Source organism: Mobula hypostoma, chromosome 23, assembly GCF_963921235.1.
Source record: "Mobula hypostoma chromosome 23, sMobHyp1.1, whole genome shotgun sequence".
Taxonomy (NCBI): domain Eukaryota; kingdom Metazoa; phylum Chordata; class Chondrichthyes; order Myliobatiformes; family Myliobatidae; genus Mobula; species Mobula hypostoma.
In genome coordinates, this window is record NC_086119.1 from 42,092,288 (window position 1) to 42,118,123 (window position 25,836).

General features: G+C 40.0%; 1 protein-coding gene across 1 annotated transcript in view; it reads left to right on the top strand.

The window, feature by feature from the left end:
- The first annotated feature begins 544 nt into the window (after nucleotides 1-544).
- Nucleotides 545-25,836, top strand: part of tmem132e (transmembrane protein 132E) — a 588,387-nt gene continuing 563,095 nt past the window's right edge. The window contains exon 1 of the mRNA XM_063031251.1: nucleotides 545-728. Coding sequence (XP_062887321.1) covers nucleotides 671-728 — 58 coding nt within the window. The 5' untranslated portion in view covers nucleotides 545-670. The remainder of the gene's footprint in view (nucleotides 729-25,836) is intronic.

The window sequence follows — 25,836 nt, forward strand, 5'->3', positions numbered from 1 at the left end:
CGGTCCCGCGCTGCCGCTGCTTAGCGGCGGGTTGGGGGGTCCCGTGGCACCCGGAGAACTCGCCCCGCGCCGCCTGGCTGCTGCCGGACTCGGGTGACGAGCGGACGCGGTTTCCTCGCTTCAAATAATAATAATAATAATAATAATGATGATGAATCTGCTGAAAGGCGGCGAGGTCCGGATTTGTTGAGGGGGGGCCGGGGGTCAGCTGCCGCGGATTCGGCCGCTCGCTCCGCTGCCGTGGGCACTGGGGCGTGCGGATCGGCGGCCCCGCGAGGCGGCTGTGGAAGAAGCGCGCCCGGCTCTCGCGCTACCCCCCGCGCGTGGGAGGGGGGGCGGGGGTCCCCGCGATTGAAAGCCCTCGCGCTCGCGCTCGCAACGGACTCTTCTCCCCTACCTTCCCTCTTACCACCCCCCTTCCCGTTTTCACCCCGCCCGGATCAAGAGGGGAAATAAAAGGGAAAAACACTTGCCGGCAGCAGCCGCCACGGGGTCTAAAGGGGGTGGGGTGGGGGGGGGGGGGGGGGGGGGGGGGGGAGAAAAATGACAGCGGCGACATAAAACTTCCAACACGTGTGCCTTTTGTAAAAAAATAAAGGCGACTGCAACTGTTGTGCGTGCCAGCCAGTTCTGAGAGAAGAGGTGGCTGAGAATTAAAAAAAAAGTCAACATGTGCATCACAGGCTTCTGTGGGACCGTGGCTTTCGTCCTCCTCGCGGTCGCAAACGGTGAGTGAAAAGAGTAAATATCAGCAATGTGCTTGTTTGTGTGCATGTATGTGGGGGTGGGGGGAGAGAACAAACGATTGCTTTAGAGATAAAGATGTTATTAAAAGCGGTGTCTGTTGGTGTTGGCGTGTGTCTCAGCAGGCGATGGCAGGTCCCTGTCCCTGGGCCGGGGCTGCGCTTCCACACCCGGCCCCGGAGCCCGACCGGCTGTCCGATGCGCAGCCTCGTCGCTGGGACAGAGTTCTTCTAGTTTATTAATTTTGTCTAGTACACGTGAGCACAGATTTCGGCTGTGCGGTGATTTTATTCCCCCCCCCCCCGCCTCTTCTAAAGGTCCGGAGTACCGTAGGATTTATTACTCTTTGATGTTTGTTATTGTAGAGGCTCATCAAATAACGCACGCCGGCTCCGATTTGCTTGCCATTTTTTTCTTTTGCGGTGGCATAACATAACATCATTTACCAATTCTTCCATGTTCTTCATTCTCGCCGCTTCCCACTGCCCTTCCATTATTGCTTTTTATTGAATTATTTTCACTTTTCGAAAGATTGCACTGATCAATCGTTCTCTAATTAAAATGCACTGCTATTTTTTGCTGATCGTGGAATGGTTAACGACAATATTTTTGTTGAATGACGGCAGTTCCTAAGCTTTAGCTGATTAGATTTCATTTGCTTTGCTTTAACTCTCTCTGACATATCCGGACTAACATTCGTATGGACGGCACATCCTCGCTGTACTGACGGCAACATTTTTCATTTTCCCTAATGTGTGTCGTCTCTCCTGGCTCTGTCCCTTCCCACTTTCTCACCCATTCTGACTGTCCATCTCCTTTCCTGTTGGAACGTATTATATACACTTCCGTCTGCCGTTGCTCTATCTTTTTATCCTTTTCATCTAGATGGACATTTTAGATGTATTTAAATTAAGCTACTTGGTAGTTTTATTGTGGCTGCGTTCGTTTTCGATGGCTTTAAAGTTTTTTTTTGCAAATCTCGGATCAATAAGCTATCGTTCGTCTCCTTGTAAAAAGTGACGGTAAAATCTGTGCGCTATCAGAAATCCAACCTGGTTTCTTGGTTCTGCTATTCTCTAGAGTGTATTAAATGTCGGGATTTCCTCATTTTGAGGCTATTAGGTTAAACATGTATTTGTGGCTGTTATGAAATCAGTCGCTCTAAAGTATGAGATTTTGTTTTGGATTATTCTCTCATTTTGAAATTGACCGCACAGTTTTTTGCCGGGAGGCAGCTGGTGGTTGAAGTATGCTGGAGATCGATATATAAGGATTATGTAAATGATACAGAGGCAAAATGACAGTTCATTCCGTACCCAGGCGGGGCGTTGCATGCTCTCTTACAGAAACTGCACCATAGAGTCGCTACAAAAAGTGAGCACATGAGCATTCTGGGCAGCCTGGGAAATGCTACTTTTGCGCAAGACGCAGATGATCAATAATTATCAGTTTACCCTTTTGATTGTAATTGTGTTCACAAATAGCAAACTTTCTTTACAGGCAACTGTGCGATTTATATCTGCTTAGAATCACATTAGAAAACATTGTGTAGTAAGTAAATGTATTAGGCACTATATTAATTCGTTTCTGTTTCTTGCATTTGAAATGGAAAGTTTGGAAGCTTCTGCCTCAGGCACTTTCCTCACTCCAACCCCACCATTTCAAATTTCGAAGTGACTAACCCCACTTTCCCCTCCTCCACCACATTCAGTCCTGGTCCCAGACTTGAACCTTTCGCAAGTGTTTTTGTCTCCTGTATTCCCATGAAACTTGTCCACTACTTAATTTTTTTTAAACTGAAGAACACCCTCCCTCTTTTGTGGCAGCATATTTGTTCATATGGTTCACGAATTGCCCTGTAACTATCATTTTCATCTTTTTTCCACACTGCTCGACTGGTTCAGTCTGTTTGTCCACTGAAGAAGCATAATACTGTATCAGCTGTTGGTGACACTAAACCCAATTACAGGAGCACATTTCTGTCAACTTGATGTCATTCAAACCATTTGTGCCTGTTTCCTAGCCAGTGTCATATTCCTCTTGGTATTCACATATTTCCACTCTCAGCTTGTTTGCTTATGATGGATCTAGGTTGAAAGACTCCAATTGCTTAATTCTCATCTTGTTTTTTTACCCCTCTATCCCTTTCAACAGTCTTCCTCTCAGTGTCTGCAATTGTTTACTTTTGCCTTATTGATAGGCAAATTTATTCACTCCACTATTGATAGTTGTGTGCTTCTACCTACCAAGGCCTGAGCTTTGAAATTTCATTCCCCTAACCTGAAAACATCCAAAGCATCATTCTCTTCCCTCACTCTTAATATGCTAATTGATACCCACCTCTTGGACCAAAATGTTGATTGCTAGTTCTAGTATAATATCAATATACTTGTTTGCCCATCCATGTGTCAGAGGTTTTCAGATATTTCACTTTTAAAGGTGATATGTAAATGGAAGTTGCTATTAGTATTATTAAAGTTTCTGTCGACAGATAAAGACAACTACTGTGATGATGTCCTGTAATTAAAATTTTTGAAATCTATATAACACACCATTTAAGGTGAAAACTGTTCTTAGTACTGTTCATAGCAAATTATTTTGAGATCTGTTTTTGTATAAAGCTTAAGGGGTATTTGTATGGACATTTAAAAAATGGACAGTACATTGAATAAATGCTTTATTTTTGTTGATAGGAAACTGATGTGGAGGTGTTGTAAATTGAGTCATGATCTCCAGTTTTTGAGCCAGCCCATTTAAAATCTCTTGCAATTGGAAGGCTTTTATTATCAGGTGGCTTTTGCAGGTATTACTGATCTATTAGAAACTAAGGCTAGAATTTGTTGCAAAATAAAGAAAATTGTACATGTTATTTTCAAAATTGTATGTAAAATCAGGTTAGCAAAAAAAAAGTGCTTAAATTAATTTACAAAAGTTTGTCATTGTTACAATATTTGTGTTCAGCCATCTTGCTATCTTCCTTACCAGTGAAACACATTGATGTGAATACTCGAAGATACATAGAAAATGCATTTGTTGGCAAGAGGTCTTGCCCATTTCTGTCAAAATATTGTATTGATCATGTAGCTAGGTGTTAAGATATTGTCAAACAACCTTTCTGGTATTGAAAATTTAACATTAGCTGTGTAGTATTGTTGCAGTCAGGCTGGTACTGTTGGAGGTTTAAAATGACATCATTTATTCTTTTTGTTACAACCTCTTCTACTTTGCCTGACTTGCTTTGACTACAACCTTTCTAATTACATTATTTTCTTCAGTACTCCGGTCTGATTCACTAAAGAGATTATGTACAGTTATTTGCCCTAGTTACTTGGGTTCCAGATGCTGTTTATCTTTCTTTGGTCATTCTGTTGTCAGTGTGTTTAAACAATTTAGACTTTGGGTTGGCATTTAATGCCTTGTGCTCATTTTAATGCCACATTACTGCAAAATCTGGGTAATAGCCTTCACTGTATTCATATCTAATTCATAGTGTGAAATGTATCAGAAATCAAATAATGTAATAATGGAAATGTATTTGTCTTAATTATGAATTTTCTCATACTTATTTTTCAAATCATGAAACAAACAAATCTATTGCCAAAGGCTGCCTCTTGTAAGACCTAATTGGTGGGTTTTTGATGCACTCTTACTTCATAGTACATCCAATGAAGTGTAGGGCTATCACAACAGACTCTTATCAATTTGGAAACAAGCATTTTAGAGTTGACTGTATCATACCAGAATTTGTAACGTGGTGTGTATCTGGAGGAGATGTTCAGTTTCGTCCATGAAAAATAAATCTCAATGATTGTTTATGAAGCAATTGCCATCAGCAACCTTTTCAGGCTGTCAAGAGTTCCAAACCAGACATTATTGTTTAATATGAGTAAAAGTAACAGCATTGTTAAGGATTACAATAAACATTTTAAATAAGTTGCCATTAGGCATATTTTAGGTTAACCCTTTTTTAAAAAGTTAATTGTTTCATCTTCCTTGTTTCATGTCACTTTCCATACAAAAGGAATACTGGTAGTTTTCTCTAGTTTGTCAGTTCTCTAGTTATCCATAGAAAATGCTTGAAATTTCCATATCTATCTTCTTCCTTGACCAATATGAAGATGTTGTTTCCAAATCTATGACCCATCATATTGGAATAGTTATTTGATATTTATTAATTGTTTTGTGTTAACATAATTCTGTCTGAAGTAATTTTAATTTGATTTGTAGATCACCGAGTGTTAGCAATGATGGTCTTTATTGAAAAGTCACCATTTAAATTATCACATTCTCTAAGAGAGCAGTTGGATGTTTATCTTTTTAGGGAATATTCTCATTATTCTTAATGATTTGTGATCTAATGGGTTTACTTAATTCTAATGTTGCTAAACCAGAGCTATGGCTCACAATCACTCATCCAATGTGTAAATATTATTACTCATTTCTGCTCATGTATTTATGTATGATAGTCAGAAGGGAAATGTCCAACCTAATATGTAACTTTTTACAAATCTTGTTTGAAATGAAAGGAAATTATTCTGTGACACTTGTCCTCAAAGTTATGTAGTGTGTACTGAGTAATTGTGCTTCAATCTCCAAACTGTAGAATATTTGCAAGACTGCATGCAGCTCAATTTTTTTGGTGTCTGTATTGAGTTTGCATGAAGTCTTCCATTTCAGAATGGAAAATGACATTTGCACTCATTTAAAAAAAAATTCTGTGGATTGTTGTCACCTCATTTACAAAACTGCCATGTGGACAAAATTTTTTAAAGTAAAAACCTTTTTAAGGGGTATGTTTGCAGTTCTTCACTTAAAAGTAAATCTTCTGCCTTCCTCAGTAAAGTGTTCTATACAATGAAATGGTTAAATTTGTCATCTATAGAATTAGAATATATGTTTTAATTGCCATCTTTCACAATAGATTAGTAAATTTAAAAACTGCGAACATTACTTGAAGTTTTATATTTGCTATTTCCTACAGCAAAATTGGCTGATATGTTTTATGGTCTTCAGCATTACTCTTGTTTTTGATCTAGCTTTGAATTGTGAAAATTGGTCAGACATGGTTTGAACCTTTTGCTTAGATATATTTGGCAAGAAAAGAAATTACTTCCTAGATCTCATTTAGTTTTATGGATGAAGGTAGGAAATCATATTTGAGAGTAGTAAAACGTTTAAGTTTTATATATTTTCCTTGAGTCAGTCGATTGGATGCCTGTCAGTAGATAAAGAACAAGGTTGTACAGGAGAAAGTGATTAGGTGGAAAGACCAGTACAGATGGGCATGGGTTAGGATGATAATCTAGCTAAAATTTCTGAAGAGACTTGCATTTTGCTGTGTTCCTCCATTTTGTATGCTTTGCTTTTTGATTGCATCTTTCATGTCCCTTTTCAGGACATTAAAGAGTATATTACAACCAGTTAAGTACTTTTTGAAGTTGGACTATGTAATGCAGGAAGTAGAACTAATTTTTCTTCAGCTTGTTTGACAACCATGACTGAGAGGCATTTTGTATAATAGTGTTGAATGAGGGCTAAGTACTGGTCCACACACTGGGCACTATCCTCTGGCACTGTATCAGAATAATGCCTTGGCATTCTTTAAACCTATCTGGGCAAGTAGGACCTTGCTTAAGCAGCAACTTCGGGACTTTCCACAGTGCATTGATCCATTGTGCCTTCATAGATTGATAGTTGTAACCTCTTTCAATGGAATCAGGAAATACTCTTAGCTGGCCTGATTTTCAGTTATTTGGCACTAATATTAAAACTAAATAAGCTACCTGTATATATTTTGTGAATACACGATGTTTTAACCTCTAATATTTTAAAACACTAACCATAATCATGTATGTTTTAATTAAAGTCTTGTACAATACACATAAAGTTAGTTTTGTTTCTTGCATGTGTGCCTGTAAGAATTCTTGCATGTAAATAGCTTAAATCATTTAAGACTGGTATGGCTGGTTTGGAAATGCAGCTGTAGTACATGGGAGTTTTGGGATGCATGTAAGCACATCTTCAGTAAATGTCTGAAGTTAGAGGAACTTCACCTCAGAGTTAATGAACTGGAATCTGATGTTCAAGCTCTGCATCAAGAAGTTACTTGAAGGTTGCCTGGGCACGTTGTTACAAGAGGCATTCATTACTTTTTCACCCAGAGAGTTGTGGATCTGTGGAATGCTCTGTCTCAGAAGGCAGTAGAGGCCAATTCTCTGGATGCTTTCAAGAAAGAGTTAGATAGAGCTCTTAATGATAACGGAGTCAAGGGACATAGGGAGAAGGCAGGAACGGGGTACTGATTGTGGATGATCAGCCATGATCACAGTGAATGGCGGTGCTGGCTCGAAGGGCCGACTGGCCTACTCCTGCACCTGTTGTCTATAACACTAAGATTTGTCTTGCCAAAAGGGTGGTGGAGGTGGAGAGAATAAGTATAAGTGAGATGGAAATGGGTTTCTGCAGGAAGCATTTAAGAAACTCAATCCTTGGACCTATCCATCAGGTATCAAGTTCTTGTAGCCTATGTGTATGAGAGCAGTCTGAAGGGTGGATGAATAAACTGGCCTTTGGCTCAGAGAAGCAAAGTGCATCTTGGCACCCCCCTATGTTGCTGATGTCATGTAGCTGAACATGGCATAGGAACTGACCGTGGCTTTCTATTCTGTGTCTTGGCATTTTTATCAATTAGTGTTTCTATGCAATGCACTAATAGAGCATTATGTATGACAATTTACCATGATATAATGCAATCAGAATCTCCTACTGCTCCATCCTTCACCTGCATCTGGATAAATATGACGCATGGTTGTTTTGTTTCTGCCTGTGTACACAGAGATTGAAGAGGATTATGAAGAATTGATAGAAGCAGAGGAGCAGATCTGGAATTGCTTTGAGTCAGTTGACTGAAATGTGCTTGGGAACTTGTAAGCAGAGCTAAATGAATATGGCACAATCTTCACTGACTTCATCAGGACATGCATGGGTTACTGTTTACCTGCAGAACTTTGAGCTTTCCCTAACCAGAAGCCATGGATGAACCAGGCGATTCATAATTAGCTGAGGGCCAGGTTTGTGGCGTTTAGGACTAGTGCCTCAGAATTATACAGGAAGTCCAGGCATGACCTCTGAAGGCGATTATGGACACAGAGACAATTTCAGACTAAATTAGTATCAAACATAGATGCTCGATCGCTGTGGCAGGGCTTGCACAATATAACTTCAGATAAAGTGAAGTCAAGTATCATACGAGGCAACAAACTTCACTCCTTGGTTAGCTCACTGCCTTTTTTGCACACTTGATATGGTAACTATGACACAACCACATAAGTCTCCAATGCCCTGACCCTGTAATTTGTCTCTGAGACTGATGTCCAGGAATCTTTAGAGGAAGAATCCACAGAAAGTATCTGGTCCAGATGAAATACCTGGCTGAGTACTAAAGACCAGTGTGGACCCACGGGCTAGAGTATTAACAGACATATTCAACCTTGTCTGATGTTGCCATTTATTTCAAAGAGGCATCTATTGTAGCAGTGCCCAAGCAGATCTTGGTGACCTGCCTCAAAGACTGTCATCCTGTGGCACTGACATCAACTGTAATGAAAGGCCTTAGGAAGTTGGTTACGGCACTAATGAACTCATTTCTCATAGATGACCTGTATCTGCTACAATTTGTCTAAAGCCATGATAGGTCAACAGCAGGTGCATTTTGTCTGGCTCTTCACTCTGTTCTGGGCCACCTGGACAACATGTCAGGCTGCTGTTTATTGACTTCAACTCAACAGTAATCCCAACAATAATCATCAAGCTTTTAGACCTGGGCCTCTATCCCTCTGCAACTGAATACTTGCTCATTGGAAGACTTCAGTGAGGATTGGTAACATCTTCTCACTGACAATCAACAAAGGTGCACTTCAAGGCTGCATGCTTCGGTCCCTGCTCTTTTTACATCCATGATTGTGTGGCTAATCATGTGCTACCTTTGAATTCACTGACAGTACCACTATTGGGCAAATCACAGCTGGCAATAAGTCCAGTTTACTGGAATGAAAGAAGTCACCTGGTTTTCTGGTAATCCAAAAAACAACCTCTTGCTCAATGTCAGCAAAACTAAAGAGTTAATTGTTGACTTTAGGAAGGGAAGGGGGAGAATATGTGCCAGTTTTCATTAGGGAATCATTGGTGGAGAAAATTAGTAGCTTTAAATTCCTGGGTGTTAACATATAGAATGACATGTCCTGGGTCCAGCACATAGATGTGATCATAAGGAAAGCACACTAGTATTTTTCCTTCCTTAGGAGGTTAAGGAGGCTTGGCTTATCATCAACCATTCTGATGAACTTCTACAGATATGCTGTTGAAAGTATCCATACTCATTGCATCATGGTCTTTCATAGCATTTTGAATGTGCAGGAATGCAAGAAACTGCAGAGCGCAGTGGACTTGCTCAGTATATCACAGGTGCATCACCTTCCACCATTGATAGTATTTACAGGTGTCCTGCCCTCAAGAAGGCAATATCTGTCATCAAAATCCCCACCCCCCACCCCCCAATCTGGGCAATGTCATTTTCTCATAGCTTCCACTGGGCAAGAAGTACAGAAGTCTGAAGTCACATCATAGGTTCAAAAACAGCTGCTTTCCTTCAGATATTTGTTTCTTACCAGCTAGTAAAACCCAAATCACTACAATTTAGCAACACATTTTTAACTATTTTGTTCTAAGATTTTTTTCTTTGCCTTAGTTTTCTTGTTTAAAAGAAATGTATAATTTCTAAACACAAGATTCTGCAGGTGTTAGAAATTCAGAGTAACACAAACAATATGCTGGAGAAACTCTGACCAGGCAGCATCTGTGGAAATGAATCAACAGTGGATGTTTCGGGCTTAGATGAAGTCCTGATGAAGGTACAGCAAGCACATGAAGGTAGTGTAAGAGAAGGAAAAAACAATGCAGAATATAATATTGGAGTTACACAAAGCGTACTGTAGTTAGACAAATGCAGTGCAAGGGCCATGATGAATTAGACTGAAAAATCAAGATTTCATCTTTAGCTATAATGGGTCTGTTCAAGAATCTTCTAAGTACAATAGAAGCTGTCCTTGAGCCAGGCAGTATGTGTTGTCAGACTTTTTTGTCTTTTACTGAACACAGTGGGTGAGGGGCAGGAAGAGAATGATTGGGGTGGAAAGGGTCTTGATTTTGTTGGCTGCTCTTTGTAAAGCAGTGGGAAGTGTAGACAGAGACAATGGAGGGTAAGCTGGTTTTCATGATGGATTAGAATACTTTCACAAATCCGCAATTTTTTGTGATCTTGGGCTGAGCGGTTGCCGTACCAAACTGATGTATTCAGATCAGGTAATTTCTATGTTGCGCTTCTAAAAATTGGTGAGAGACGTGGATTTCCTCACACATCTTGGAGGTCGTAATTTTATTTCACAGGGGTTAGTGTATCATCACAACGTAATTGAGGGAGTTCTTAAAAAAAAAAGCATTGTCACTTTTGTAAAGTTTAACTTTCCTTAAAGTGCCATAATATTAAAGTGGAAGAATACATGCATCCAGACAGAGCTTAATCTACTCTTGGGGAAATAGACAAGTAATTGAGGTCACAGTGGGAGAGCACTTTGGGACCAGTGACCATAGTTCTATTAGTTTAAATATAGTTGTGGAAGGGAACAGATCTGGAAGTTACCTTTGAGTTTTGAAATGAAGCAAGATGAATTTTGACGTATTAGACAGAAGCTTGATTGGGCTAAGTTTGTGGGTATAAGCACCTTTGGCAAGTGGGTTTATAAAAGTGAGATGCCAGGAGTTCAAGGACTACATGCTCCTCAAGCTAAAAGGCAAAGCTGCTGGGAGTTGAGAATCCTGCATGTCAAGGAATTTTGTAACTGGTCAAGAAAAGAAGGTGGCTTGGGTCAAATTCGGCTGCTAGGATCAAGTGAATCACTGACATAAATGGTGAAGTGTAGCAAGAATTGCAACAGGATTACAATAATCTGGGTAGGTGGGCTGAGGAGTTTCACATGGAGTTTAATTAGGAGATTATGTTTCATTTGTACAAGGCGTTGCTAAGGCTATAGAATATTGTGTTCAGTTTTGGCACCCTGTTATAGAAAGGCTGTAGTAAAACAGGAAAGAGTGCAAGAAAAGTTTACAAGGATGTTGCCAGGACTTAAGGAATGAGTTTTAGGGAGACTTCAGACAGGAATGGCATTTATTCATTGGGGCATAGAGGTATATAAAATCACTAGGGGCATAGGTAAGTGTTTTAATTATCCATGGTGGGGAATTGAAAACTAGAAGGCCAGTTTTAAGGTTAGAGGTGGTATGTTCCATTTATATACTACCTATTCCTTTTTTATTTAACAGGTGGTAGATATATGGAACAAGATGTTAGGGAAGTGCTTTAGCCAGTTATGTTTGGTAGATTTAAATATGTGGACTGGGATATTAATGACAAGTTTAAAGAAATGGGGCCAAACATTGGGAAATGCGATTAGCTTGAATATGCACTTTAGTCAGCATGGATATGTATAGGACCTTTTTCATGCTCTATGATTCTGAATGGAATGTGCATATTGTGTGGATTTTTCTTGTGCTCTGGCTTCCTGTGATGAGGGTTAATTGGCTATTGTAAATGGACTATTTGTGTGTTGAGGATTAGGGGAAGGATGGTAGGTGAGTCTGGATGAATTGATGGATGTGAAAGAATAGTTCATTGGGGAAATCAAAATAATGGGAACATGTTGATAGCCAGCATAGAGTTCCAGGGCTAAATAGTGGCCACCTTTGTCTTTAAAAAAAAAACACTTGGATAAAGTGCAGCACTAGCATTTGGAGCTCTTTCAGTTAGAGGATAAACAACAAATGTGGTAATAAGGTATAGATTAGTTAAGGCTATATAATAAAACTCTTAAATTGACATATTTGAGATTTTACTGAACTGGCTTGTATTCCATATTACTTATTATATTTCTTTGCCTGAACAGTTTTATAATACATTTTTTGTTATGTTACACTATACTACCATAAATTTTCCATTATACTCATTAAGTTTCAAGGAGTGTCAGAGCCATTCCATGTGAAAGCAGGCCCTTCAGCTCAACTGTTCCATGTCTAATCTAGGCCTATTTCCTTCTAAACCTTTATCTGTTTGCCTGTCCAACTGTCTTTTAAATGTTATGTACTTGCCTCAACCACTTCAACTGGCAGCTTATTCCATATTTGGGCCGATCTGGGGGTAAAAATGTTGCCTTGTGTTCCTATTAAATATTCCCCCCCCCCCAATACTAAATCAGGGGCTCCCAATCTCTTAATGGTATTGGTCCACGGCATAAAAAGGTTGGGAACCCCTGGTCTAACTCTGTCCTTTAGTCACTCATTTCCTAACCTTAGGTGGCAGATTGTGTGTGTATTGACTTTGTGTCCCTTCTGATTTTATACATATCTATAAGGTCCCCTCGTTCTCTTATGCTCTGTTGAATAAAGTTTCAATGTCTCTCCACAACTCAGTCCCTCAAGTTCCAGCAGCATCCTTGTAAATCTTCTCTGCATTCTTTACTGCTTAATGGTATCTTTCCTGGCTGGGTGACCAAAACTGAACAGAATATGCCAAATAGATTTGCAGCATCTTGTACAACTGCAAAATACCATCCCAACTTCCATATGACTAATGAATCCAAAAGCTGCCTTTACCACCAGCATCTTTCTCATGTTTGATTGGCTTCACTTCCCTGTCTACCTGTGGCTAGAACTGGGGTCCTGGTTAGTTTGAGGAGTATATGAAAAAAGATTACCTGGTGAATCATGTGCTGAATCATTACATTTCTACCCTGTGAGAATCAAATGTAAGAGCATCTCAAAGTTGGGAGGAACGTGGAGGGAAACGATGAGGTTATTGTAGTCCATGTGAGGATCAGCAACACCTGACAAAAGCATTTCTACTGAAGTGATATAAACAGCTACTGTCTTAATATTTTTTAAAAAAAGAAACAGGGTCACAGACCGGAATTGTGCTTATTACTACCTGAGTCAGTAGAGATGAGTGAATTGATGTTGGTGTGGCAGAAATGTATCTTCTGAGAAAGGAGGGAGCTTCTCCTTCGTGACAGGTTACACCTGAATTAAACTGGGGCCAGTGTCATAGCAAGTCAAATAGCTAAGGGTGTAAGCAGGCCTTCTGATTTGTTGGTGAGGGAGGGGCAGGGGTTTTGGGGGAGGGCCTGGTGGGCCTTGGAATTCTGTGTGGATGTTTAAAAAGTTAAATCTAAAGTGCAAGGTATCAAATGGATAATATTTAGTCTGTGGAAGGGATAATGAATTCAAACATAGATGCAATTTGTCTGTAAGAAAATAATTACATAAAGGTATAATTGAAGTTGCTATCTCTATACCCACTGTGTACATACATCTACTAATGCCTCTAGACACATCTTCAGTGATGTTTATGGAATCATCGGGTGTTCGGGTCTTTCAACATCATGTACCCTTCTCCAGGTGACCCAGCCGGGGCTGATCAGACCCCAGCTTGTGTCCAGATGGCTAGCCACTTATGACTCCATGGCACCCCTGTTTAGAGCCACAGCCATCTTGAGGCCCTCTCTGCCACATCGGTGGTACTGCGGATGGCTCTCCTCTTGCTCTCTCCCTCGATGCCCAAATTGCAGAAGGCTCTAGCTAAGGAACGGGCTGCGAATCCCCTACAACCAACCTCCACTGGGTTGTCATGGCTTGTAGCTTCCTATCGACCCCTCCCTTCGCCGTTGCCTCCAGAATTTGGTTGACATCTTCATCAAACTGCTTCCACAGTGAAATCATGTTAGCTGCAGGCCATTTGATCCGCCTCCTGTTAGACTTGATGTTAGAGGGATTAGTTTCCAACACTTGGATATTCCGGGCACTATGGGTGACTCTGGACCTGGCATCTCCTTCGTCTCACTAGGTTGGACACCCGCGTGTTATGCTGCTCCTGCTCCCGCCAGACATTTCATCCTCGCTTGTTGGATCTTCAAGCCACGATTGTTCTTGCAGATTTTGCCACATGCACACTGCTTTCTATTTGTAACAATATGGGTGAATTAATAGCATGTATAGAATAGAAATAAATGAGTATATTCTGATAACTATTAGAGATTTCGTTCTAATTTGACCTTGATGTAAAAGAATGCAATAAAGGAAGTGGAGAGGAAGGATCTTAACTTGGAAAGTAAAGTAAATTCAGTTTGTGTCAAAAAAGAAAGAAGAGACAAAATGTTAGTGAAAGTTGCACGAAGGCTGAATTTGTGCAACTTCCATCAACTGCAGATGCTCGAAATCTTTGGGGGTGGGGGAAGGATTTGGTTTGACAGTATCAATGAACTGAGAATGTGTTTCAGATCAGTGATTCTCAGCAGAATGGGACAATTTAGAAGAAAAGCATTTGCAGAGAAAATAATTGTGATGGGGTGCAGAATGGAGAGATTAGAACCCTTGGGGTTAAGTTTTGAATTTAGCAATTTCAGGTAATAAGCTTTTTCTCAGAATTTACAAGATACTTGTTTTATTTCATTCATATGTAGCTTTTCTATCTATCTCCTGGAATTTAAAACAATTATCAGGAATTGAAGGGAAATTTGATCAGCTGGTTAAATGGGCTGCTAAATGCCAATGCAGTTTAAATTGACACAGGCAATTGACACAGAAAGAAGAATATGAGATTAGTTTCTGGAGATTGAAATGTAGGAAATGGTACCCCATTAAAGAAAGGAAAGAATGAGGAACTGCAGTTAAAACAAGGCAGTGTTTCTTTTTTGTTTCCTTGTATGCTGTTCCTCACTAAGATCAGGCGAAACAATTTTTTTGAACAGTTAGATGGATGCTGGCTTCCTTCTGAGAGAACCCTTTCTACCTACAGCCTCTGCCTCTTTCTTCACCCCTCCCCCCCCCATGCCCATGATCTTCAGTAGGTCCATTGCAACTGAAATAATGGAAAGCACTAAAGACTACAGCATCAATCAAATAGCCAGAGAAGATGTAAGGTGGAATATTAAGCTTCTATAGTGGTAGATTGGGTATTAAATTGAGATGATCTACCATCTCATTACAGGACATTATCTGAATGTAATTGAGCCTTCACTGTTCTAGCATTCAGCACAGTTTGCAGCAGCTCTGTATTTTGGTACCTGAAGCACCCAAATAGCATACTGTATAAAATGCCATTTTATCCTCCTAGTGTTTAAATAGTGTTTAGTCTTCAATAACTTTAATTAGGTAGTAGAGGAAGAATAGGGAATGTAGTTTTTATGTGGCTTTCACAAAGCAGTAAATATAGCAGAGGTGAGGAAAGGGCAAAAGAGACACTTTGCAATTGTGTTCTGACAAATTAGTTTCTTTGGTTTCTTAGATTCTAGTAATTTTGCAGCCTGTTCTGCTTTCAAATTTCAAAATGAGTACTTCAGTTTGCAGTTTTCCAATGAAGTATTATGCATTGTAATAATATTTCTGCTATCACATTTTAACACTGTAGTAATTTAATAGTCATGTATATGCAAATAATTAAATTTCAGGAACTCTTAATTACCAGTGTCCATTTATAATCTGCAAAATAAATTTGAATCTGAAAAGTAATTTCATTTCACAGGAACAAAAATAAAAGTGACAATACTGGAATTACTTAGATTTTATAGATTTAATAAATAATAGGTGCTTTCCAGATATTATGATCCAATGCTCCTGAGTAAATTGTGTACATTTATGAATTTTTTTCCCCTTCCAAAACTAAGGTGTATTAGTATAAATCTTCTGTAGCAGAGTAAACTGGTGTGAACTGTCACATGACCAGCAACAATGAATTTAGAATTGAGTCAGGTTTAAAAAAACAAACATAAACATTTATTAAACTCTGCTCAACAATAGCAGAAAGTATTCAACCGACTAACTTAACCGGAAGTTAACTGCTATACGGCAAATGTGGAACAGTTCTTAAAGTGGTAAATTTGAACACAGTCCTGAAAGTGGTAAATTTGACAGTCTAAGTGATTTACACAGTCAATAAGGAGAGACTTCTCTGGAAATGGATTTCTTCGAAGATGTGACATTGCTGCTGATTCTCCAAAGGATTCACGACGAAGGAAATAAAAGGGCTTAAAGGAACTGACCTTTTCCTGGCGAATGATCACTGCAAAAACCTTCCTGATATTACAGGGGTTATCTCAGATGCAGGCCACTTTCTGAACCAAGATTCTATCAGGTCAATCCTTTATGAAACCGCCAAACGACACCAACTTTACTCAATCCTTCGGGTTCCTGTACTTTAGTAAGATCTTCACTCTCCAATACTAGACTGTGAAGGTAAATCAAAGATACCCCAAACAAAGCTAGCAGCGATTGATGAAACTGCCGGCACAATGATTTTACCTTACAGTAGAAAGTGAAGCTCCACTTTAAAACGAAACTGCGTTGTGAGATGAATACACAGCATAACAGAGTAACTGACGAATTAAACAACGAATTGACTGCGTAACTGCAGGGTTTCCAGTTATATACCTGTTGAGAACATGTCATCACGTGACCTCACACTGGCCGGAAAATTACATCACCCCACCTTCACAAGTCTTTACATCATGCTCACAAGATACTCAATTACATCATGGTCATAAGACAGTCACCAGATACCCACAAGGTATGTAACGAAACTTTTTTTTTCTGGTTTTGGTGAATGTGTTAAAATGAAGACCGCTGGTTTTTAAAAAAAAATGCTTTATGAAATATGGGCCGATTTAAAGGATGCCTTGGATCTCATGAGTAACATCATTGCCACTTTTCCAGTTGAAAACATCTTTGTGTGGAAGCATTTGGGTAAAGCAATAGTAAAATCAAAGGCAACATTGATTTCAGCATGTACATACCTAACAAGAATAGGGATAATTTCTTTGAATTATAATGAGATTTTTGCTTTGATGGCTTATTATGTGGAGTCTTGTAGAAACTTCAGGGATAGTTTAAGGATATCATAATTAATGTGGTTGTACAGGTAACACTTGGCTCTTACCTAGTTTGATCCTGATCCATAAATTCTGTTCGTGTGGACTTTGTGTTTTTCCCCTGTAAATGCGTGCGTTTTCATTAGGTGTTCAGCTTTCCTCCTGTCTTCTGAAGATGTTCTGGTACTTTGGATGCAGTAATACTGTGCAATGAAAGCTAATTAAGCAGACAGTAGAGGAAAGATGATAGATTGGAGGCTTGAGTTGGAGACATTGAAATTTTGGTTTCTATAAAAATTAAATTTTGAATTGCAGTTACTTAGATCATTGGTTCTCAACTTTTGTGCCTGACCTTCTTGAAGGTAGCAAGAGGATGTGTACCAAAGACTAAATGGGTCTGTGAGACTATAGCAAATGAAGTAAATCAGGTAAAGTTTCTGGATGAAAAACGATATACAAGGCACTAATGCTGCTCTTGTCATAGAAGTTCCCAGTACAAACTCCTTAAAAGTAACAGCCCATGACATGATTGAACATTTATGGTGGGTACGTATGTTCTTGCATATGAGCGAGTTGTGTTTTTATTCAAAAGTTGGGAACCATTGAATTGAAACATTAGAAGTTGGAAATATTGAAGTTAGCAATGAAAAGTTGCAATGTTAAAGCAGGACTAGAATTTAAGAACGTGGCTGAGATGGCCTAGTCACGGTTAAGTTGGAGAAGGTTGTAGAATCTTCGAGCCTTGATGTGAATATGGTTTCTTAATGATCTAAAAGTGGTCACGCTGAGGTTAAAGCTGATACTGTTAGAATAGCTGGAGTCTGCAGAGTTTAAAAAAAAATCAATTACTCAGTAAACCAGGCAGCATCAGTGGAAAGAGAAGGAGATGATGTCTCGTATTATTTACTGGCATCTGCTGTACTGGAGTTTTCTTAGTTATAGAACACCTGTCTTTCAGAAATCTGACTTCATGCAAATTTGAAAAATTCTTCAAAGATTTCGATGTGAACATTAGCCTAACAAATAAAATTCAAATAATAAAATGTTGTGATGTTCATAACTAGATTCAGTGTATGACCAATTAGTTTAATTATGGGTAGTGTTGGAGTGAACATGGAAGATGTATTTAAAATGTGCATATTACATGAAGTGTATGCAGAGAGCTGAGGGGGAAGCTGTAGAAAATTGTTGACAGTATGATGCATTACTGAGAGAAAATACGGTAGTCAGGAAGGGAAGTTTCACCTATTTCACCCAGAGTTTTTATCTTGGTTTTTGCGAAAATTGTGACTAATGGAAAAGTTGGTTAGGAACAGTTTTCAGTGACAAAAATCTTCCCTAAACCTGGGACTGCTACTTTGATTTTATAGCTGATATTATGGATTAGGTTCTACTGATTTGACTCAGCTCACATATATCTGACTGCTTGCAGTTTACTGGTCTGGATGCAGAGAGATGACTGTGATAGACTTGTATATCCTAGTGAAAATACTCTTCCAGTACCTTCACTGGCAATGTAGAAAAAGCTGTGATTGGCAGTGAAATAGAGTTGGAACAATCTGGCATTTAAACTAAGGTACCATGGTTTGCTAGTGGATATCAGCAGAAGCAGAATTGTATAATCTTATGGTCTGGAACTTTGTGCAGTATGCTATTCTCAGTAGGTCAGGTGCTTGTTTTTCTGCATTTCTTAATATCAAAGGCAATCACTATCACCTGCCTTCTTGAATGTTTGAGCCAAAGCTACGTTCAGATGTGGAACAGAGGTTCAGAGAGAAACAGGTTGAACACCAGGAGATTAATGACAGCTCTGATTCAAGTCAAAGAACTTGCATCACAAAGGAAGAAAAATACTAACCAATCGGCTTTTAAATTTTGAAGAAGATGGGATGGGAATTGAATTTAGAGACATGAAGGAAATGTGTATATTAAAGTTCTAGCATTTAAATGACCAAGTAAGAGTAAAGTGGTTAAGGGATTTGTAAATATGAAATATAAGCCTAAAGGGAATGTAAATAGCGGCAGACAAATTTATTCCTGAAATTATCAGAAGAATGCTATGGGATTGTATGGCTCTTACTAACTTGCTGTAATTTTGGAAACCTCAATTTCTCTTCAGCTTTAGAGTAAAGATAAAACTTCAGTCAGTTTGTGTGCAGTTTATCTAGACGTAAACTGACTGATGGAAAATAGTGTCTGTATCCAGTTGCATATGCTTTATTTCAGTCTAAGTATTCCTATACATTTCTTAATGTGATTCAGGCAAGACAGTAGTATTATTAGAGAAAACCACATTTCCGTATTTCCTTTTTGGTCAGCTGAGCTAGTGTCTTGTTCTGGAAATGAACCCCCTATCAATCTCTCATCTGAAAAATATAAGCATGGCCTAAATAAAGGGATCACATAATTTATAATTAAACACCTGAGCACTTTGTAAGTAATTATTTTAGGAAGCTACTTTACAAAATATGGATTTGTTTAATGCAATTCATGTACTAAATTTATTTTTTGTTTAGCACAGTTAGCTTGGGGTAGAGTTCTCAGAACCTAAAACATGGTAATACAATTGCAAAATGTTATTTAAGTTCTTTTGCAAAACTGCTTCATACATAATTAAAAGTATATGCTTTAAAAAGATGGATGTGAATTATTAGGTGTTAATCTGCAATGGAAAATGTGCTCGTATGCTAAGTTTTAAAATCATTTTGTAAATTAATATATGCACTTTTGTTTTTCAACTATATTTAAATTAGTGGAATTTGACTGCTGCAGATGTGTTTGAAATAGAGATGATGCCAAACTCTAATTTGCTTTGTATTTATATGGTTCAAATAATGCAGGCATAAATTTGACTCATTTAAGCCAAATGTCGTCATCATTTCTATAATAGATAAAATAATTGCAGGTTCCACAAATCTGAAAATGGAGAAAATGCCAGGACAAAGCAGTATCTCTGGGAGTGGAGTAGAGTTAATATTTTTGAATAGACACTTTTTCTATTCTGACAAAGAATCCTTGTCGTAAAACATTATCTCTATTTCTACAGTTGCTGCCTGAACTGTAGTGTTCCCACTATTTTCTGTTCATTTTGCTTTTCAAACGTGTTGACATCTCAATATTCATTGTATTATCTTAAAGGAATAGAGTTTGCTGTTAAATGTTTCTTATGAAGAGTGAACTGAATTACTTTGAGGATGTAGATCAGCAAAGAACAAACAGGTTTAATAATTTGTTGGGTTTAAATGAAGAAATATAACAAACAAGAGAATATCTGCAAATGCTGGAAATCTGAGCAACACAAAATGCTGGAGGAACTCAGCAGGCCAGGCAGCATCTATGGAAAAATTACAGTCGATGTTTTGGAATGAAACCCTTAAGCAGATCTGAGAAAAAAGCCGAGGAGTAGGTTTAAAAGTGGGGGGGGAGGAGAGAAGAGAGGACCACCAGGTGATGGGTGAAACCTGAATGGGTAGGGATATGAAGTAAAGAGCTGGGAAATTGATCGGTAAAATGAGCTGAGAGAAGAAAAAGGGGATGGAAAATGGAGAAGGGGCTCGGGTATTAACAGAAGTTTGAGAAATCAATGTTCATGCCATCAGGTTGGAGGCAACCCAAATGGAATATAAGATGTTGTTGCCTCCAACTAAGTGTGGCCTCATCACGACAGTGGAGGAAGCTGTGGATGGAATGGGAAGTGGAGTTAAAATGGGTGGCCACTAGGAGATCCGGCTAGTTCTGGCGGACATATGTTAGGTGCTAACATAATACAATCTATATTTTAAAAATCTAGACAGTATTGCAAATAATACATGCTGAGCATCTATCTGGATGGAAAGAAAATCAATTGAGTGCTTTGATGTTTGGATCCATTCCGCTAATGTGCATGTACCTACATAAAATTGGAGCAAATGAAATATTTGTTGTAAGCTGGTGATATTTGAAACTTTGAAAGTTCCACTGGAAATTGTTAATTCACTGTTCTTATTTGAAAGAATAGCAGGTGGTATTTCTTGTCCTTCCCTCTACAAAGAAAGAAAATATGATGAGAAGTAGTAACAGAATTTCAAACTGGGATGGAAAATAAGCTGATGTAAAATAGGAAAAAAATCAGTTTTATAACTACAATATTTAAATTGCTTTAAAGTTCTGCTTTCAAATTCTTTTAACAAGTATGAGTAAAGTATGAAGTGGAGAATGAGAGAAGATCACAAATGAGTGAAAATCTGCAGATGCTGGAAATCCAAGCAACACACACAATACTGGAGCATCTCAGCAAGCCCGGCAGCATCTATGAAAAAGATTACAGTTGATGTTTCAGGTTGAGATACTTCAGGACTGGAGAAAAAAGATGGAGTTAGTGTAAAAAGGTGGGAGAGGGAAGGAAGAAACACAAGGTGATAGGTGAAGTAAAGAGCTGGGAAGTTGATTGGTGAAAGAGATACAGGGCTGGAGAAGGGGGAATCTGATAGGAGAAGACAGAAACCCCGTGGAAGAAAGAAGAGGAGGTGCAACAGAGGAAGGTGACGGGCACAGGTAAGGAGATAAGGTGAGAGAGGGGAATGTTTGCGGGGGGCGGGGGGAAGAGGGAATTACTGAAGTTCAAGAAATCGATGTTCATGCCATTAGGGTGGAGGCTACCCAGACAGAACACAAGGTGTTGTTCCTGCAACCCAAGAATGGCCTCATCGCAACGGTAAGGGAGGCCATGGACTGACATGTTGGAATAGGAATGGGAAGTGGAATTAAAACGGCTGGCCACTGGGAGATGGAATGTAGGTGCTCGGCAAAGTAGTTTCCCAATCTACATCAGGCCTCACCGATGTACAGAAGGCCACACCGGGAGCACCAGATACAGTAGATAACCCAAACAGACTTTGGTGTAATGTCCCCTCACCTGGAAGAACTGTTTGGGGCCATGAATGGTAGTGAGGGAGATGATTCAGGGGAGGGAGGAACTGACAAGGGACTCCCATAGGGAGCAATCCCTGAGGAAAGCAGAAAGTTGGGGGGAGGGTGGGGAAGGAAAGATGGCTTGGTGGTGCGATCCCATTGGAGATGGTGGAAGTACAGAGAATTTTGTGCTCTATGTGGAGGCTGGTGGGTTGGTAGGTGAGGACAAGAGGAATCCTATCCCTGGTGAGGTGGCGGGAGGATGGGGTGAGGGCAGATGTACACGAAATGGAAGTGATGTGGTTGAGGGCAGCCTTGATGGCGGAGGAAGAGAAGCCCCTTTCTTTGAAGGAGGAGGACGTCTTCGTTCTGGAATGAAAAGTCTCGTCCTGAGAATAGATGTGGTGGAGATGGAGGAACTCAGAAGGTGTTGACATTTTTACAAGTAACGGTGGGGTAGAGGTATAGTTCAGGTAGCTCTGAGAGTCGAGTTTATAAAAGATATCAGTAAAAAGCTGTCTCCAGCGATGGAGGCAGAAATTGAGAAAGAGGAGAGATGTGTCTGAAATGGACCAGGTAAATTTGAAGGCAGGGTAGAAGTTGGAGGCAGTTGATTAAGTAGACAAGCTCAGTGTGGGTGCAGGAAGCAGCACCATTGCAGTCGTCGATGTAGTATTGGAAAAGTTGGGGAGTGATACCAGTGTAGGCTTGGAACATAGACTGTTCCATGTAGCTGATGAAAAGGTAAGTATAGCTGGGACTTGTATGAGTGTCCATGGCTACACCTTTTGTTTGAAGGCAGTGGGAGGAGCCAGTGGGGAAATTATTGAGAGTGAGGGCAAGTTGTACCAGTCGAAGGAGAGTGGTAGTGGAGGGGAACTGGTTGGGTCTGGTGTCCAGAAAGAAAGAGAACTTTGAGGTTTTCATGGTGGAGGATGGAGGGTATAGGGACTGGACATTATTGTGAAAATAAGATGATCGGGGCCAGGGAACTTGAAATCATTGAAAAGATGAAAAATGTGTGAAGTGTCTCGGATATAGGTAGGAAGGGACTGAGCTGGGTGGGGATATAACTGAGTCGAGGTATACAGATATGAGAGAGGCAAAACAAATGCAGATGTTGGAAATAGAAAATAACAAGATGTTTGATTTGCTCAGCATTTCCAGCTGTATCTGTGAAGAGAAAGTCAGTTTTTCAGGGCAGTGACCCTTCTTCGAAACCTGTAGATAGCAGTTTAATGAAAATTCTATTCAATTTTGTCACATAATTGTAATTCAGGGTTTGAAATTGCCTGTTGTCTGTCTCTTCAATATTTTAATGCTACGTTTAACAGTCATATTTGCATTTTGAAAGCTTGTCATCAATGAATACTGTTACGAGAATACACATAAAATTAAGATGTTTGCTGGCCTGGGCTAGCATCAGTGGCATCAGCAGTTGGTCTGCCACCTGCCCTCAGGGGAAGGAGAGATAAGGAACAATGGAGCAGCGTCTGGAGATGTGTAATGAAGGGATGTGGGAGGGAGAGCTGTCTGGAGCGGCTCCCCCCTTTGAACCCTGAACTGTTTGAAGTGATGGACAGGCGATACCCCAGCAGGGGGATAAAAAGGGACAGGTTCGCTAAGACAGACACACACGCCACCCGAGGTAACGAGACCCTGGAAGCGGTGCGCTTCTCACGAGTGGGTGAGAAGTACCGGACAACGACAAGGGTGGAAAGGTACGATCAGCGGGAACCCGGTGTGTGTCCGCCCTTGCCTGGGTGCCGGGTTCACTGCAGAGGATCGACCGCATCTGGAGGAGGGGTCACAGTCGGTGACCTCAGGTGACATCACCAAGGACCCGCCCAAATGCTGTTTGCGAGCCATCCCGCTGGTCTGTGAGTGAAGCCGTTCTGAATGATCAGTTGTTCCTATTCTATGTCTCTCTTCCCCCACCTTGTCCATCGCCATGGCAACGATTACTGCGAACTGAACTGGACTGAACTTTGAGTCATTTTGAAATTGGTCATTTACCCCTAGACAACGATAGAGCTTGATTGATGCTGTTATCTTAATGCTGTGCACATGTGTGTTTATCATCACTGAACTGTTGCATTTATTATCCTTTCGATTACTGTGTTGCTTGTTTCTTTAATAAAACTTTCTTAGTTCTAGTACTCCAGACTCCAACTGAGTGATCCATTTCTGCTGGTTTGGCAACCCAGTTACGGGGTACGTAACAATACCAATTACAAATTATTTTTTAAGGTATTTCTAGTGCTACGTTTGGCATTCTTCTTGTGCTCCTTAATGAACAAGTGTGGTTTCCTGAAGATGTACATGCAGCCCAGCATATCCATTGGCATAAGGATTGTTATGGAACAGTGCTAGTAATGATGGTGTGGCAGATTTTGTGTGCTTTTCATGTATCTGATTTTGATGTTAGTGGGCTAGGTCTTGCGAGTAACAATTCTGATTGGAACTACTGGTGCTTAATCATTTGAATATTAGAAATCCTGTAGCAAAGGAAGGATGATAAATTTGCAATAAAAGGAGTGCAACTAAAGTTCACTACATCTGATTCCTAGGATATGGGGCTTGTCTTATCAAGAGAGATTCGTAGACTAGTCCAATATTTTCAACTTGAGGATGAGGTGATCTCATTGAAACGTACAGAATTCCAGTAAGGTTTCACAGGAAAGATAACAGGATCTTAAGAAATTTCTTTATCCAGAGGATCTGACTTTTTATTTTCCTTCCAGGAAGCTGTTGTTCAGATGTTGAGTAATTCAAGGATGTATAGGAAACTGGCAGGGAAAAATCTAACAGAGGGAGCAGTACAAGAGACAAATGACTGATTCCTGCTTTTGTTTTGTATAATTTGTGTGCATGCACTTTCAAATGCAGATGAAGAGTTATATACAGAATTAAAAGGACTAAAACATGACTGACATTTGCAGCTTGATGAGTCACGCGATGGGAATAATGTTGCAAGTTAACAAGTCTGCTAACCGTGGGTTGAATGCAAGGAACGAAGGAGTGCTTGTTGCTTGAGACAGCTGCTTTACATAAACACTAATCAAGGTTGTCTGGCAATGATCAGAGTATGTATGTGATAACGAATGTTTAACAAGCAGTCCCATACAGTGCTAGAGGCACACTTAATTACAGATTTCCAGGCTCTATGAGCAGGGCTCTGTAATATCAACTGAGACGCAAGCTTGCTAATAAACAGTATGTAATCTTAAACTGTTTACCAATTATTCCCTTGGTCTGAGCCCAAAGTCCTCTGGTAGAGAGGCAGAGCGACATCTTGGTGTAGCAGCGAGCAGGGTCCCAATAAGTGGTGGACCCCTCACCAAGACTGAAGATGAGGACGGGACAGTTCGTTGGGGTGAATCAGAGATGAACGGGCCCACAAGGTAAGCTTTAACCATGGTTCCTCTCTGCTCTCTGGCAACTCTTGTTTGTTCCCTCATTTTGGCGGGAAAAATCCACTGACGGGACTCAAAGGGAATAAAGAGGAGACGGATGCTTGAGTCCCCCGGAATAACTGAGAAGTTAGTCTTCCAGTAAGTCAATATGATGGGTGTGCACTTGGACAGTGGGGGGAGTAGTCTGTTACAGAAAATGATAGACAGGTATCCAGACAATGAAAAGAAACTGAGACAAATGTCGTTCCAGTTGTCTAAACATTTGGGAAAAGACAACTGGCCTGCAAGAGGTACATTTGATTTACATTTAATACAACAGGTGGAGAAGGGAATATGGAAGGGGAAGGAAGGGAAAGAGTATGGTCACCTGATTGACCTATGGTGGCAAGAGGCAGAATTAAAAGAAGACAGACATAAATTAAACTGCTGGACCACTAAGCAAAGAGGGATAGACATACTTGACAGAAGAGGCAATCCTAGGAGTTGGCAAGAGTTGAGAGCGATTTGTGAAGAATGAAATAAGGAACAGAAACAGGCAAAGGAGACGGAAAGAAATTGTATCGGAGACAAAACATATTGATCATGGAAGAACGAATAAAGGGAAACGGAACATAAAAATTATTCTGGAGTACCCCTCCTCTATCCAGACATACCGACTGATACTGAATGTTGCCCCTGACAAAAAGGTCGACCTCCAAGTGTTTTGTAATTATTTAAGAACTGTCTTGACTCTTTATCCTGCTAACTCCTGAGATTTGTTCCTTCTGGCTATGGCCGCCCTTACTCCTACTGATCAGACACGATTCCCCACTCAGCTC